Source organism: Periophthalmus magnuspinnatus, chromosome 6 (genome assembly GCF_009829125.3).
Source record: "Periophthalmus magnuspinnatus isolate fPerMag1 chromosome 6, fPerMag1.2.pri, whole genome shotgun sequence".
NCBI classification, from domain to species: domain Eukaryota; kingdom Metazoa; phylum Chordata; class Actinopteri; order Gobiiformes; family Gobiidae; genus Periophthalmus; species Periophthalmus magnuspinnatus.
In genome coordinates, this window is record NC_047131.1 from 16,582,332 (window position 1) to 16,598,202 (window position 15,871).

Below are 15,871 nucleotides of genomic sequence, written 5' to 3' on the forward strand. Positions count from 1 at the left end.
CCCACTTCTTTACTGTGAGCCAGACGCAATGGGATTACCAGCAGCAGCAGCCTTGTGCATTGTCGGGACCCTGGTGCTGGCTACTGCCTCTCCGGACAGCGACTTCCAAATGGGACTTTTTCCACCTTGCTCTGCTACCCTGGAACCCGGGGGTCCTTGTGAACAGGAGGGAGATGGGTGCCCGTTTGTGGTCAACCTGCCGCCCATGACTGTCAACTTGCCCAAGCAGCTGATGGACTTGGAGAGGCTAGTGGAGGAGTTGCAGATACTGAAAAACAATGTGGATCAATTAAGGAAGATATGCAAAGACTGTGGTGCAAATCAAGCCGAAAAGGAGTGCACAGGGGGATCAAAACAAGATGCAGATGACGGGAATTTTAATGTCAACAGACAGATATGGGAAAACAATAAAAGAGTAGTGAATGAAGACAGAAGGAAGGATGGAAAGTCTCCAAAGGACAAAACGGAACAGGTGGTGGCTGCAGGGAAAAACGTGAGGATTTCAGAAAGAAAAAAAGTTGATAGGAAACAGATAGACCGGGCTTTAGATAAGCAAAACAGTCCACTCGGCAATGCTACTACTCACATGCAAAATCGTACAATTGGAAAAAGTGAGGTATGGGGTGATCAAATGATGGACAGTAAAAGGCAAACAGAAGCTGCAGATGAGACGGACGATGGAGGAGTGAAGTTACACAAAGAAAATGAGGAACCAAACGGACAGGATTTGCATGACAAAACAATACTGGATGTGAAAAATTATAGTAAAAAAAATAACTATCAAACAAAAGATGAAGAAGATACGATGAAGATTAAAGATGGGAACATTAAACACGTCAGTGGAGATAGCACTGACAGACACATATGGCCAGATAAACATCACAAGACAAGTCACGAGGATGGGGCCGAAAAAAACTTTGGTAATATGGATAAAAGTGCAGAGCCAATAGACTGGGACCGTCCTGTCTGGCGCGATAAAACCCGTGTTGATACGAATCAGATGGAGAGAATAGGGGAAAGAGGAGGGAAGACCAGTGATGCTAGTGAAGAGGGGAAAAATGCACCTAAAAGTAGTACGCAGAGTGGCCATCACGTGTGGCTGGATGAAACAATGGAAACTAGCAGTGCAGAGAGAATAAAGATGTCAGGGAGGAGTGGTGGTGATATGGGGCAAGATCACAGGGCTAATGGGGAGTCAGATGGCAGTTTAAAAGGGAACGAAGAGAAGCTGAGAGATTTTGAAAACAGAGAGATGATGGAAGGGACAGACTTGAGCTCGGGCGGCCATGCTAGTGTCGTTAATTCTGCTGTGAGCCATGGGTTTATTGACTTGGACTGGTCAGTCACCTTGACATCACCGCCTACTTTTACAGCCTCACATTTGACCACAGATGTTAACCGAGGACAGAAAGAGCAAAATAATGGAAGAGGTAGCAGTAATGAGCACTTCAAAATGGTAATCAGTGGTAATGGGGAAAAATTTGAGAGTGGAGGAGTGGCGGTAGATGGTCAATTAGAGCGGCCTGTTTTGGAAATTCAACCCAGCTATGATGAAAGGAAACTGAATATAGATGAGAGATACAGGCCTACCAAAATATTATCTACTGCAATGCCATTAGATACAAGATCAAATTCTGATTTTAGCACAGATCGTAAAACTGTACAACAAAATTCAAAAGAGCTTTCAAAAAATGTTAGTACAAATTTTGAGCAAACAAATCAAAATAAACCATTTGATAAACGTGTAAAGCAGCTGTCAAAAAAAGCTAATACAACTAAGTCTACCACTTCAGATTCAGATTTTAGCAGGGTTGTTATCCAAGGAGAGCGAAAAATAACCTCCAGACTACCATCACAAACTGCTAAAGAAAAAGACATTAATACAGAGGATTCAAATCTGGATGCCAAATCATCAACAAAGAAAATTGACAGAAAAGACAGTATGATTATGAACTCAAATCATCGCAAAACAAAAATTTCCAAAACAGTCCCTAGTAGTAAAAATGGTTCAGATACAACTACTTCTTCTCCAACTGCTGGAAATGCACATATTACTGATGACAAACCAGGAAGACCTAAAGTAGAACGACCATCTGAAAATAACCAAGGTAAAGAAGATGGTGACAACATGGATGTAAGTTTTGATGAACAATTGACAAAAATTTTAAGTGAAGACTCAAATCATCGCAAAATGAAAATTACAAAAACAGTACCTGCTAAAGATGGTTCAAATATAACTGCTTCTCCAACTGTTGGAAAGGAACACATTAGCAGTAAAACTAAAACTGCATTTGGACAAGCTTCGGAAAATAACCACGGTAAAGAGGATAGCGACAACATGGATGCAAGTCTTGATGAACAACTGACTAAAATTTCAACTGAAGACTCAAATTTTGAATTAACAAGTACATCAGATTCGACTAGTTCTAACAACAACTCACATTTTACTGATATGAAACAAGAAGATATTGAAGCAAGCAATGAAGCACCATCTCACAGTAATTACAACAAAGCAGACAGTAAGACAGAGCATTCAAGTTCTCATAGTCAATTTTATCAACCAACTTTTGATAAAATTACAACCACTCCTAATCCAAAATTATCAAAGCCACATTTTACCAAGGATATTAAACATGGAGATAAAAAGGCAAATTATAATCCATCTCAAAACAATCCAAATGAAAAAGCAAGTAATCCAATGCCCTCAAATAGTGACACACAATTATCAAAGACTAAAAATCAGCTTACATCGGTACCCATCACTGAAGCTTCAACAAGTTCCACTCCTACGTCATCAAACTCACATTTAGGCAGAGATGTTATCCAAGGAGAGCCAAAAATAACCCCCAGACTAACATCACAACCTATGACAGAAAAAGACATTAATACAGAGGATTCCAATCTGGACGCCGAATCATCAACCAATAAAACAAGCAGAAAAGACAGTAAAATTGTAAACTCAAATCATCACAAAACGAAAATTTCAAAAACAGTATCTGCTAAAGATGGTTCAGATATAACTGCTTCTCCAACTGTTGGAAAGGAACATGTTATTACTGATGTCAAACCAGGAAAAACTCAAATTGCATTTGGACAACCATCTGAAAATAACCAAGGTAAAGCAAAAAATCCAATGTCCTCAAGTAGTGACACCCAATTATCAAAGACTAAAAATCAGCTTACAACGAATAGCTTTCAAAGTAATCAAGGAAATAATGAGCATTCAAATCACGGTGTACAATATGTAACAGTTTCAACTACCACAACACCAAATTTTGAGCAAAAAAATCTAAATGTTTTTAATGAACAACTATCTCCAAGTAGCTACGACGAGCGTGGCAGTGAAGTTGAGCATTCCAGCTTTGATGCACCATTTGCTAAAGCTACAAGTAAACCAAATGCAGCGAATGAGGATGCAAGCAGGTTAAATTCCATAGCTTCCAACTCAGAAAAGACCACTTATACTGAAAAGGAATATGAAGAAACCAACAAAGATATATCTTCTCCAAGTACTATCAAATACTTGGAAAAAGAACCTTCAAGTTTTGATGGGTCAGATACAGTTCAACCAACGGCCAATAAGTTAGCAGAGGTCACAACTATTTCTACTCCTACAGCATTCAAGCCACATTTTAATCAAAATTCTAACCAACAGGAAACAAAACAAAAAACACATGGACAGCCATCAACTAATTATAATGAAAAGGACATTAACTCAATTCAAGATGCACAAACGGATATGTTTACAAGTCAACCAGCAAGTGTTTTGGTTGATGATATAACCAGTTCTACTTTGAGACATCATGCAAGTTTTGAAGATGACATCATATCAACAACATACTCTTCTCATCAAATATCACCGACCACTACATTAGAGCCAATAACAGGCAATAACAAAAAGATAAGCAGTTCAAAAAGTGTGCCAAATCAAAGACCAAAACCCAGCGCTGGAATGAAGCCTGAAGCTAACCTAAAACAAAAAAATTCTAAGAATGACCATAAACCTGACCGCGCACCTTCACCTGACACCCAAGTTAAGAACAACCAGAGGCAAATGCACACAAAGGTGACACCTGGCATAAACCTGCGGCCTGCTCAAATTCCCCCCAAATCTGATCAAAGCACTCCATTACAGGTAAACGTCAAGGATAATCCGTTACCCTCTGCTACTCCAATACGAAAGGCAAGCACTCCACCGCAAACGCCTACGCTGGCCCCTAGCATGACAGGTTTGCTAATAGATGAGAGGAAAAAACCTAATGCAACCTCAGTGCATGACAGTAGACAAACTATGCATTCTGACATAGATAAGGCAAGCAGGTTGAAGGAACTCATGAAAAAGACTGGAAATATGAAAAACAATACACGTAATGTCATCATAGCTCAAAATAGATCAGTAGAGTTGAACAGCACAAAGGAAGCCAACAAAAAGAGTCTGAAATTAAATATTAAAATTCCCCAAAGTAACCAAAAACCTAAACCCCATGTGCCTAAAATTAAACCTGCACATCCCAAACTGTCAGAAAGTCAGAAGGTGAAAGCAGACCACCAAGCGCCAAAGGACAAAATTCCTAAAATAAATACATCTGTAGATTTGAAAAACAGCTCAAAGGTGTTACCTGGACCTAAACCGCCGACCAAGCCAGCTAAGACAAACGTCATCCCTGTTGTAAAGATAAAACAACCACTAAAAGCAAAAGAAAAAATGACCAAAGCTAATGTAGAGCCAACATCTGGTCCTATAAAATTGACAACTTTGAATTCGGATACTACCCATGACCTAGCGGCAGACCCCTTACGCCAAAATACTACTATCTCGGATAGTTTAACGAGGAATCCAAACAGTGGGGTTATATCTAGTAAGAGGACACAAACAACGGAGCCAATCCCATTCATTGCCTTGACAACAGAACCAAACATAGCCACCCAAGTATCCACCACTCTACCTACAAAAAGTGACCTCAAACTATGGGAAGACTCTCCAAGCTCTGCCCCAAGGGTTCAACAATTTAGCCCCACTGTGCGCACTGTTTTTAGGTCAACAGAACCTCCAGCCCCCCTCCCCGGGCCTAAAGTGCCAGCTGTGGAGAGCACCACTCCCAGTACACGAGAGCTGCGAGTGAAAATTAACCAGGTGGCAGCGTTCCTCAATAAAAGTAGCCAGGAGCGACCACACGGCAGGCCCCTGGATGAAGACCCTGGGGAGCAGAAAGAAGACGGCAAAAAAACTGATGGAAAATCAGGTAAGGGTAAAATCTGCAATACTCAAGTCACTTTACGGAGATGTTACATTAGAGTCTATTTTTAGTTTATTTTTTAAGTCTATTTTTTAAATAATTTAAAGCTATTTATCTATTATCTTGTTTTATTGCATGTACCATTTTCCTTCTGTTCTTTAACTGTGCAGTGCAATATTAAAATTTCCCCACTGTGGGACTAATAAAGGCATATCTTATCTTATCTTATCTTATCTTATCTGATACAACATTATATAAAAGTTGTTGTTTTTTCCCTGACAATCTGACTTGAAAAAAATAATATGATCATGATCTTTTAAATTTAGATTATTGAATTAAGATTTTGACATAATCTGACTGTTATACTTTGAACCTCATCATCAAATATCAAGCATAATCAAATTTTTCAAAAAAATGTAACATTTAACAGACAATGTTATCAAATATTGCCATATTTTTCTTACATTATTCACATTTAAATAAATAAATAAAATAAATAAATAAATTACATCATGCAGCCCAGGCAGGTGTAGAAGGGGGCTGGATCTTATAAATGCCTTTACAAACAAAGGGACACCTCCTAAATTATGTATTTATTTTTTGTGATAAAATCCCCGACAGGTTTTCTATGCATGCCATTTTTAAGTTTGAGCCCGTGTTCCTCTAATCCTCTAATGCTCTCTGCACAGCGCTGATGCAGTCCTAATATCCTTGAAGTAAAATGACATTTTTACAAAACATATACAAAGAGTCTGCCTGGATGTGCTCATGTCTATGTCCTTTAAGGGCCTGTCCTGCAATTACCAAACTATTGTCCAAGGTGTTTCCATCTTGGTACAAAAGTAGATCAGCCAGACTAACTAAGATAAATGTCAACATACATCAAATTAACTTTAAATATATATTTTTTTGCCATTTTAATATACATATTTCTACTAGTATCACATGAATGTATGAAACTTTTGTATGTAACATATTGTTCACATAGGCTTACTAATGTGGCAATAGCTTTTGCCCACCCTCCAACAAGTCAGATATTACATAATGCATGACATTTGGCTTTCAACAATTATATAACAAGTTTAACAAAAAGTAAAATAAAGATATCTAATGTTGAAATGATGTCGCAAAAGAAAAATGTTGCCTCAAGCGTGTCTAGTGCTGATCATTGTTTGAGCAAAGTGCTTCACCAGATGCACATAACACAGCCTTATACTAATAAGACCACACCAGCAGTACAGATCGACCTCATATGTTCAAAGTTAATGATGGTTTATTATCAGCCACATACCACAGATTATCTCCCATTGTTTACATATCAAACGAGGAGTCTGCATGTGTGCAAAATGTGTCTCTTAATTACCATTTGGCTTACAACCACAGCTATGCACGTGATTTATGGTACCTTCTTCCGGGGAAATAAACAATTAATATAACATTCATCATTGAGCAACTGATTTGCCAGATATAAAAACAAAATGTGTAAATGATTTATGGTCATCCTTAGGTCTTGAAAACACTATAAAATCTTTTATTAGTGGAACGTCACTGACCTTTGTTTTACTTGTCTACACCCGGCAGCACTGTCACATTTCATGGTACACACTGCTCTGATGGGCTGCATACACTCCATGGCCATGGGCTGAAACAAAATTACAATGTAGGTATTTGTAAAGGTCAAAGTACTTAGGTTACTTGTTTATGTAAATATGTAAGATTGATGAATCACAAATTAGGTTTTCCTCACTCTTAGCAACCAATGATCCCAGTTATAATGTGTTAGTTTGTAGTCTAAAAGTAGTAACAAACCATGGTAATAGTTATAAAGGTTTGATTTCCTAGATATTCTACCTTTGGGTTCATGTCTGTGTGAATGATGATGGTGAAGCCAGTGGCACAGAATAACACCATATCTGTGTCAATTTGCCCGAGAGCAGCTGTGACTGTACTAACTTTATACAGCACTCCCGATTGTGACTGAACTGAACCAGGAGAGAATGATACTAAATCCTTGCTACCCTGTCATAACTCTCCACAGATGTGATGGTTGTCAGAGACTGTTCAGATCACGTGCTCAGGGGACACACCAAAAGTGGACTCTACTTGGTGACCCCTGACCCCAGCGGCGGGAGCGTGCAGGTGCTGTGTGACATGGAGGAGGATGGCGGAGGATGGACCGTGCTCCAGAGGAGACACGACGGCAGCGTCAACTTTAACCGCTCCTGGGCCGAGTACCGTGACGGCTTCGGACAACTGGACGGAGGGGAGTTCTGGCTGGGAAACAACCGAATCCACCTGCTGACTCGGGACAGGAATATGGAGCTGCGGGTGGAGCTGGAGGACTTCGAGGGGCTCCAGGCGTACGCGCAATATCAACTCTTTAAAGTGTTGAGTGAGCGCATGCGCTTCAGGCTCCTCGTGGATGGATACTCTGGCACTGCAGGTGATGCCTTTCGATTCAATACAAATTATAATCACAATAACAGGGCGTTCACCACCCCGGACCGGGACAATGACCGCTACCCCTCAGGGAACTGCGGGGCCTACTACAGCTCCGGTTGGTGGTTCGATGCCTGTATGGCAGCCAACCTTAACGGGAGGTACTACAAGGGCAGGTACAAAGGAGTGCGCGATGGGATCTACTGGGGCACATGGCACAACATCTCCACAGAATACTATCCCACAAACGAGAGACTGTCATTTAAAAGTGTCAGAATGATGATCAGACCAAAGGGCTTTAAGCCATAAGCTCAGGGAGAGACTGTTTTATTCACAAACTACAACCACAAAGCTCTGAATACGGTATTTTCAATTTACTATTGAGCATTTTAAATGCAGATAATGCATTCTTAATCAAGATGTAACATAGACTGTATGAGATGTACAGACAATGCTGCCGCCTTGTGGCTGGTGCACTTATAGGTGTTTATAAGGATGTACAAAATGTTTAGCAAAATGTTCTATTTCATATGAACTTTTATGAATGCACATTTTGTGAGAGTGAATGTGAAAGCTCTTTGACAGTGCAGTAAAGCCAGATGAAGGTAGCCAATGTTAAAACTCCTTGCACTTAACTAAATTTAAAGTGGGGCTCCTCCTGTATAATAGGCCAAGTCAATCATGTTAGCTCCCAGTGAAGAAAAGGCCTTATAGACACATTATACTAAATAGCCTGGGACACTGGCCTTGAGATGTTGTGCAAGGATGTTCTAGATGCATTTTAACAAAGAATATTTTATAGAGAAATGCAAAATAAACATGTTATGTTTTAAAACGTGTCTGTTTTCAGTACTGGTCAAACCTCTATATCTTTGACTTTTGAGATTAAAACGTCAGATTTAAGTAGTGTAAGAAAACTCAATTTCCCACAATGCCCGACTTGTAGACAAATCACACGATTGGACAAAACAAAAAGTGGGCGGAGACAACTTTACGAAACTGTCCTTTTCCAGGTGTCAAGCATGCGACAACTAGAGAAACTCTAAAGGTTTTTTTTTTTTTTTTGCTTCATTTACTACATAGAAGGTATATTCTCAACAATTGATACTGTGTAAGCTGGGCAATAATAGTGAGACTGCAAAAATATCCCTGTATTATTTCCGTAAAGCTGCGCAGTGGCTGCTCTGTTTGCGTTGTAATTGGACGGAAGTGCGCTAAAGTAAACCTGAGAGTAAACCAAAGCTTGACACAGGAGAAGAGCCGCATGTTGAGGCGACAGACATAGAAACATGTTGTAGAAATTGTGTTTATGTTCTGATCACTAACAGCATTGCGTGAATGAGACGCGGCGGCTCTGGTCAGACATGCTCGGGGCTGTACTTCGGCCGTCCTTGTGTGTGGGGTTTGCCCGCTGTTTGCGTCTAGTCCCGAGGATCATCTGCGCCCGTCCTCAGCACACCTCATCGGGGCAGGGGTCCCAGAAGCAGCCGCTGAAGCAGTGGGCTCTGTCCGTCAGCCCCTACACATCTATAAAGGCTGTGCTGTCCTCCTGCAGCTTCTCCGTCACCCCCTTAGACCCCCACGCCTTTCCTGAAGCCGACCGGGCTTTCATCACCGTCTACGGGGTCAGTGAAGGACAGAAGACCGCTCTGGACCACTGCCATGTCCACTGCCATGTCCACTATGACGAGGAGAGGAGAGAACTGCATATTACAGATGAAAAAGGAAACTGCCAGTTCTCAATAGATTTGGAAGCACCAATCAAAAGCAGTAAGCGGTCACATTTTACTTTTTTTTGTTTGGGGCATGCTTTACAGTATCTAGAAGTAATAGAATATTGTTGTAGGCTGTAGTAACGATTTAATACTATTTGATCAGGCTATATCCATAACATCTTAACATTATTGTAGTTGAGGTTCAGTAGCACAATATTTGAGCACTAAAGGAGTTGCATAAGCACTTAAAACTACCCCGGGTCAGTACTCTTGTTGTGTTCTGGGGCAACACACTTCTACCCCTACTCCATTTACTTTAGCTAACCAACATTTATTTAACCTTGAAACTTTTTATAGTTCAATTGTATGTATAATTGTTTTTAAAATGACTTAATCTGTCCTACATTACATTGTTTCATTAGGTTTAAAATGTATTTAAAAGAATATCAAATACCTGAGTTGGATACTAGGTTAAACTAAAAGATTTGTGTTTTTGTAGATCTTTTCATCACCACTGAGGGAAAAGGTCATGTGGACATCAGTAAAATGGAGTGTGATATCTGTAAAGTGTCCACACAAGAGGGAAACTGCACACTCCACTCCATCAAAGTAAGAATCAAATATTGTACTCTTTTCCTAAATAATAATGGCTAATATATCGCTTTGATATCAGTTTTGTTAATGCATACTACTGTTGTGTCTAGGGCCACCAGGTTGAGGTGAGGTCTTCTGGAGGATGTGTCACGGGTCTTGGTACTATCCATGGAAATGTGGATATCGTCTCAAGTGGAGAAAGTGTAAAGTCATGGTTATGTTTTCATCTTTTGTCAGTAGATGGCAGCATAAGTCTATACTTAAATGCCACCACTCCAAAGCAACACAACCTCTTTGTCGTTATTAGAAGGGGTGATCTGGGTTTTTTATACTCAGTATGTTCTTTACTTTTGTGTTTGGGTTTACAGGCGGTGAATGTGAAAAAACTTCAGGGTACTACTATGAATGTGTCCACTGAACATGGCTCTCTGAAGGTGAAGGCCATCTATGCAAATTCCAGCAGTATCTCGTCCCACACAGGGAAAGTAAAACTGGGACATGTACATGGTGAGTTGATGATGTATCGTAGAAAAGTATGTAACAAGAGATACTGTTTTGGTATCAAAAGCTACATCAATATAAGGTGTTTATTATTTGTTTATGTAATTGTCAAATTCAAAACAGGATTCTCGAAATATCATTCTGGTGTTTAGTTTCATTTTAGAACCTATTTTTTAAATGGGAAATTATGTTCTCAAACCGTCAAAAAAAACAAACAACTGAGGCACATCTTACACAGGGCAAACTGATTCCATTATAATTGTGTAAACAAAATGACTATGGTACTATAAGCAATAAACAATCCAATCATACATATACCTGAAAGAAACTATTATTACAGACATAGTCTTCAGGGGCTTTACCTATTTTTTTAAATCAAGGAAATATTGAAGACCCTTCCTCCTGAGGTCTTCACATTTAAAGATGAATAAGAGACATGGGGTGGGAGGGAGGGGTTGAGAGAATGGAGACAAGCGGTGATGCCAGGGTAGGCTTGTATAAATAGGGCTTCTGGTTAATTAGAGGTGTGGTTGAGGCAAGCTGTGGGTCGCTAGAAAGGAGCAGGAGGAGGATGGGGCGTGGTCCTGCTCATGAATTTCAGTTAACCATATTAACACTATTTTAGCTGTGCGATTAGAGAAATTATTGCCAATTCTAATTAATGAAGACCAAACTGGATTCATTAAGAGTCATAATGCTTATAACAATATGCAACTGTTACTTAACACAACTGAATACTTTCATCAACATTCCAAAAGCTGTCTTGTGCTTTCTTTAGATGCCAAGAAGGCATATGTATTTTATACATCAGACACATTCGGGCCATGATGCTGCTTTCATTAACTGGATCGAAATTTTGTGTGAAAATCCTCTCTGAGCAGTGCTTACAAATGGTTTATTTTCCCCTTACATTCCTATTTTTAGAGAAACTAAGCAAGGTTGTCCTTTCTCGCTGCTGCTGTTCATTCTAGCGATAGAGCCCCTGGCTGAGGCCATCAGAATAAACAATAACACGAGTAGCTTTAAAATCGTAGATAGATAACATAACATCACGCTCTACGCAGATGATGTTCTGATGTTTGTGACAGAGACAAAGGTATATGTGCCCTGCTCTCTTGAGAAAATTAACACCTTCAGCTACTTTTTAGGCTACAGGCTAGGCCCTTTTTCTTTCGAGTGGTCAGCACAGGGTTTTGTGTATTTGGGAATATGTAACCCCTACGTTTGAACAGATATATAAAGCCAGTTTCCCTCCTCTACTTTATTGTATTCAGCCTGATCTGGAGAGACAGAACAACAGTCCAATCTTTTTGATGGGCTGAATTGTGTTATTGAAAATTAATGTTCTCCCCAGGTTGCTCTATCCATCAAAACCATCCAGTTTTGTTGTCCCATAAAGTGATTTAAGAGTTAAATGGTTGGTTAAGTTTCTTTATCCGGTCCAAAAGGAAGCCCATCTTAAACTGGCTATATCGCCTGTCATTGGAGGGAGGACTTTTTATGCTAGGCTTGTGCTTTTAAGGTACGTTTCAGCTATTATGAATAGGATGTTTACATTTTGATATTGGTGGATCTGTGTCTAATATATGAATGGGTCATTGTTTTTTCATTGTGTTATTTGTTTATTCTGTCTAAATTGAAAAGCAATAAATATATATGAAAAACACAAATTATGAATGTACTATTATGATTAATTGGCTTGAATTATTATATAATTGTATTTTTGACTGTGTAAACAGGAAATGCCACAGTGAAGAATGGCTCTGGGGATACTGTCATAGGTAAGTGTGATCTATATCTGAACAGTATATGAATAATACAAGAGGTTGAAGGAAATGTCTTGTTTTTACAGATGGTTCCAATAGCTTCATGCAAGTCTCCTCTCACAGTGGAGACATAGACCTCTACGTAGGAGATGGTGGCTCTGCAGATGTCTGTAGTGTACAAGGTAGGTCTAACACTACAGTTGTCTTGAAACCGGTACACACATCATACCAAAATTGTGACTAAACTGAGATTAACCTGAAATTTGAGCAGACCAGGACTAAATCAGGACTAGAATAGGACCAAAATAGCCTACAGCCTACAAGCTTAAACCAGGACTAAACCAGGAACACACCCTAAATGTGTATGTTAGTTGTATTTAATGTCTCTGCAATTATCAGGCTTATCAATTTGCCTGTCATCATACAAAATTGATACAACAATTTTATGGCTATTCCTTTCTAAATCAATGCTGCACCCTTAGATTTGTATTGGCCCCTTCCCTCCATCTGAACTTTGTGCATCAACAAATTCTAAAATATTGTTATAACCTGTTGTGTGCCATAGGAGCTGTGTGCGTGCGTGTCCCCTCCTCTTTAAAAGCAGGGGTGGAACTGTGTGGAGCGTCTGTGAACATCAGCCCAGAGGTGGTGATTCATGAAGCAAGGAAGCATCAGGCTCCAGGCCAGACCACAGTTATGGGTAAGCAGGATAATGAGGGCTAAGAACATCAGAGCGCTCTCCACACCAAATACTTTAGTTTGTAAAAGCCAATTTAATCCTAAAAGCAAATTTTTTCACACATTTGATAGATGGTAAAACAGCATACAGAAAGTGCATTGCCATTAATAGGTCATGTAATTGTGTAAACTTTTTAATTGATACTTTGCAGTGACATCACTGTAGGGGTTCTACATGTATGCCTGTGGCAGAATGTTCAACTGTTTACCACAGTAAAAGCCAAAGTTTAATCTGTCAAATGAACAAAGTTGTAGGAGTGAAGACGTTTGGCTGCTCATCCATCATTCCTCAGCTCTAGTTAGATCCTGGTGTACACTGCCTTATATCTATCTGAAGGGAGGAGCTAACTACACTGAAACTGGAAACAACTTTTTGTCCAGCTGACAGATTTAACTTTGGCTTTTACTATGGATCAGACCTGGACGACTGGGGGAGTACACAGACAACAGTTACCATGGTGACACACTGCATGCATTAGCAAATACTGCCTGAATTAAACAACACATTTTCAGGACCTTGTGATCAATATGAGTTCATGGTCCTGTTTAGGAGAAGTTCAATAAAAAAGGTCAGACTGACTGACTGCTCGTTTGTGATTGTTATGTGAGAGGGATTTGTTTAACAGCACAAAATCATCTCACCTGTTGTAGTTTCAACTAAAAGGATCTTTCTTGTAAGATTATGTTAAAACAAAGCTCAGATTAAAGTCTAACTTGAGTAACAGAGCCTCAGACAGAGAAGTGCCTACAGTAAGCATCACACCCTCAAGGAATGTTGATGACATCAGGTGCAAAGTATCAACTGGAAAAGATCATTTCAGGCTTACACTATATTGCTATTTTTACCAAACATTTGTCAATAGAACTGAATAAATATCAAATTATTGGGAATATCTTGCAGTAAATAGAATTCAATTCAACTCATAAAATACAACCCATTTTAAAATCCCAGCCCTTGATTTCTATAAAAATGCAACAGTTGCCACACTTGCAAATCAACACAGATGAATTTTATTATTATAATTTGTGTCTGTTTTCCCAGGTTTTGTAAATGGGGAGTCCCAGATGGACCAGCCTTATCTGAAAGCTAGGACCAAAACTGGCTCTGTCACACTGAAGACACAAAGCTGGTTTGAGTCACTTAAATTGAGAAGCTGATAAAACAAAATCACACAAAAAAAATATTTCCATCAGCTGTGACGATAACGCACTCATGACTACTAAAATGATCTTTAAATGTTGGTGTTATTTATTTTTTGCATAAAAATGTTACTATTCTGTATTCTACAAATAAACTTTAACTGTGTATTTTGTATTTGGCCGTTGGGGGGCAGCAACAGCTCAGACAAGAATCCTTTGTGCAGCATGACTTTGAGCTCAAGTAAGAGTAACCTTATTTCAAAATAATATTACTCATGTTGAAGTGCACAGTAGTAGTACAAGAAATTACTCAAGTAAAAAGTATTTGGGAAACAACATCTGATTTATAATTTAAACATTTAATTAAGTACACAATCTGGTATTTTCACAAAATTTTTTAAAAACTATATCTGAACGAGCAGCATAAGAAAAACTTTTATTTAAGTAAGAGTACTGTTACCCCAATAAAATTTTACTCAACTAGTAGTAAAAGTATGCTGCTAGAAAAGTACTCTGAGTAACTGAGTAAATGAACTACTCATCTTGGACTTTAAGTGCAAAATTTCAATATTTTTGCAGTTTGAGTAATCAGTGGCAATCAATACACAAGTTAAGATATTGGTATTGGATGTTAAATTTGCATAAAACCCTTATCTTGCCTACTGCCCTAAATTGCACTCACAACCTGAATGAGTTCATATATTTAATCTCAAAATCATAATTATAGATTTCAGGTTTACTTCTGGGAACCACATTTCATTATTCCACATATTACATTATTAATTTGGCACTAGCATCCATCCACAAGACAGTTCACACCATCTCAGTCCAATATGAAAACAAAAGGCTCTCATTTGGTTCTGATGAATCACGAGTGATGTTGATTAAGATCCACATAAAATCACTTGCAATAAAAGGCAGTAAGAGTCCTGGAGGCAGATACTGAAACAGAACAACAGCATGTTTTTAAAGTGTAGTGAGAAGAAATGAGTCATTCACACAGCTCTGATGAACCCACGTGGAAATTGTTAAAATAAAACGTGATGCAGCTTAACAGCTGTTTACGGAAATGCAACTTTATTGTTAAAAACATTCTGCTCTTTTTCCTTTGCAAGTATCTAAAATAAGATTTTACTATTTTATTTTTTGGCAAATAGAAATGGAATGTGCACTATGAAACCTTTGTGGTGAGTGTTTGTGACTTGCTTCTCTCCATAGAGATGTTATTGCTTTGCCTGGAATGTTCCACAGTATGATCATCAAAAACATTCTTATTGTTAAGTGTTGCGTCGCCACAGAAGTGACCTGTAGCCTGATGGCATCCCCTGCTCTTCTTCAAGGAAATACCTATGTTTAATTCCATACTGTGGAACATTCAAGCCAAAGCAATAGCATCTCTATGGAGACTAATGCGTGGTGGATCTTTCATCAGAGAACTTACACAATGCATCTTTAATTATTTTACAATATAGATAAATACAAATGTTGTTTTGTGTATATTATGCATGTTTTCTTCTTTCTTCACCACTAAAATATATATATATATATAATTTTCATTTATTTGCAAAGTAGAAAATACAACTATCTGAAAAAATTGCAACAAGAACTGGACCAAGTTGCTGATTGAACTGCATGCGTTTATACACATTTCTGTACTTGAATTTGGCCAAAGGGTTAGTGATAATGTCAAGCATTTGGTTAGCTTTGTGAAAGGTCTCCATTCACATTGTAGAAAATGGAC

General features: G+C 38.8%; 2 protein-coding genes across 2 annotated transcripts; both read left to right on the forward strand.

Moving 5' to 3' along the window:
- Positions 1 to 8,473, forward strand: LOC117372677 (mucin-2-like). Its single transcript, XM_033968507.2, has 2 exons — positions 1 to 5,243; positions 7,276 to 8,473. The coding sequence occupies exons 1-2, from the start codon at positions 29 to 31 to the stop codon at positions 7,983 to 7,985; spliced, it is 5,925 nt and encodes a 1,974-aa protein (XP_033824398.1). The 5' UTR covers positions 1 to 28; the 3' UTR covers positions 7,986 to 8,473.
- Positions 8,474 to 8,728: 255 nt separating this feature from the next.
- Positions 8,729 to 15,603, forward strand: fam185a (family with sequence similarity 185 member A). Its single transcript, XM_033968045.2, has 8 exons — positions 8,729 to 9,446; positions 9,891 to 10,000; positions 10,096 to 10,188; positions 10,354 to 10,492; positions 12,226 to 12,267; positions 12,339 to 12,434; positions 12,818 to 12,952; positions 14,033 to 15,603. Exons 1-8 carry the CDS (start codon positions 9,041 to 9,043, stop codon positions 14,146 to 14,148), a joined length of 1,137 nt encoding a protein of 378 aa, XP_033823936.1. The 5' UTR covers positions 8,729 to 9,040; the 3' UTR covers positions 14,149 to 15,603.
- The last annotated feature ends 268 nt before the right edge of the window (positions 15,604 to 15,871 follow it).

What these genes read in the sequence shown, in the direction of transcription:
- fam185a (XM_033968045.2), top strand. Translation starts at nt 9,041, where the DNA reads ATGCTCGGGGCTGTACTTCGGCCGTCCTTGTGTGTGGGGTTTGCCCGC. An exon ending in TCGTCTCAAGTGGAGAAAGT is followed by an intron (nt 10,189 to 10,353) that starts GTAAAGTCATGG and finishes TTGGGTTTACAG; the next exon opens with GCGGTGAATGTGAAAAAACT. An exon ending in AAAACTGGGACATGTACATG is followed by an intron (nt 10,493 to 12,225) that starts GTGAGTTGATGA and finishes CTGTGTAAACAG; the next exon opens with GAAATGCCACAGTGAAGAAT.
- LOC117372677 (XM_033968507.2), top strand. Translation starts at nt 29, where the DNA reads ATGGGATTACCAGCAGCAGCAGCCTTGTGCATTGTCGGGACCCTGGTG. An exon ending in AAAAACTGATGGAAAATCAG is followed by an intron (nt 5,244 to 7,275) that starts GTAAGGGTAAAA and finishes AACTCTCCACAG; the next exon opens with ATGTGATGGTTGTCAGAGAC.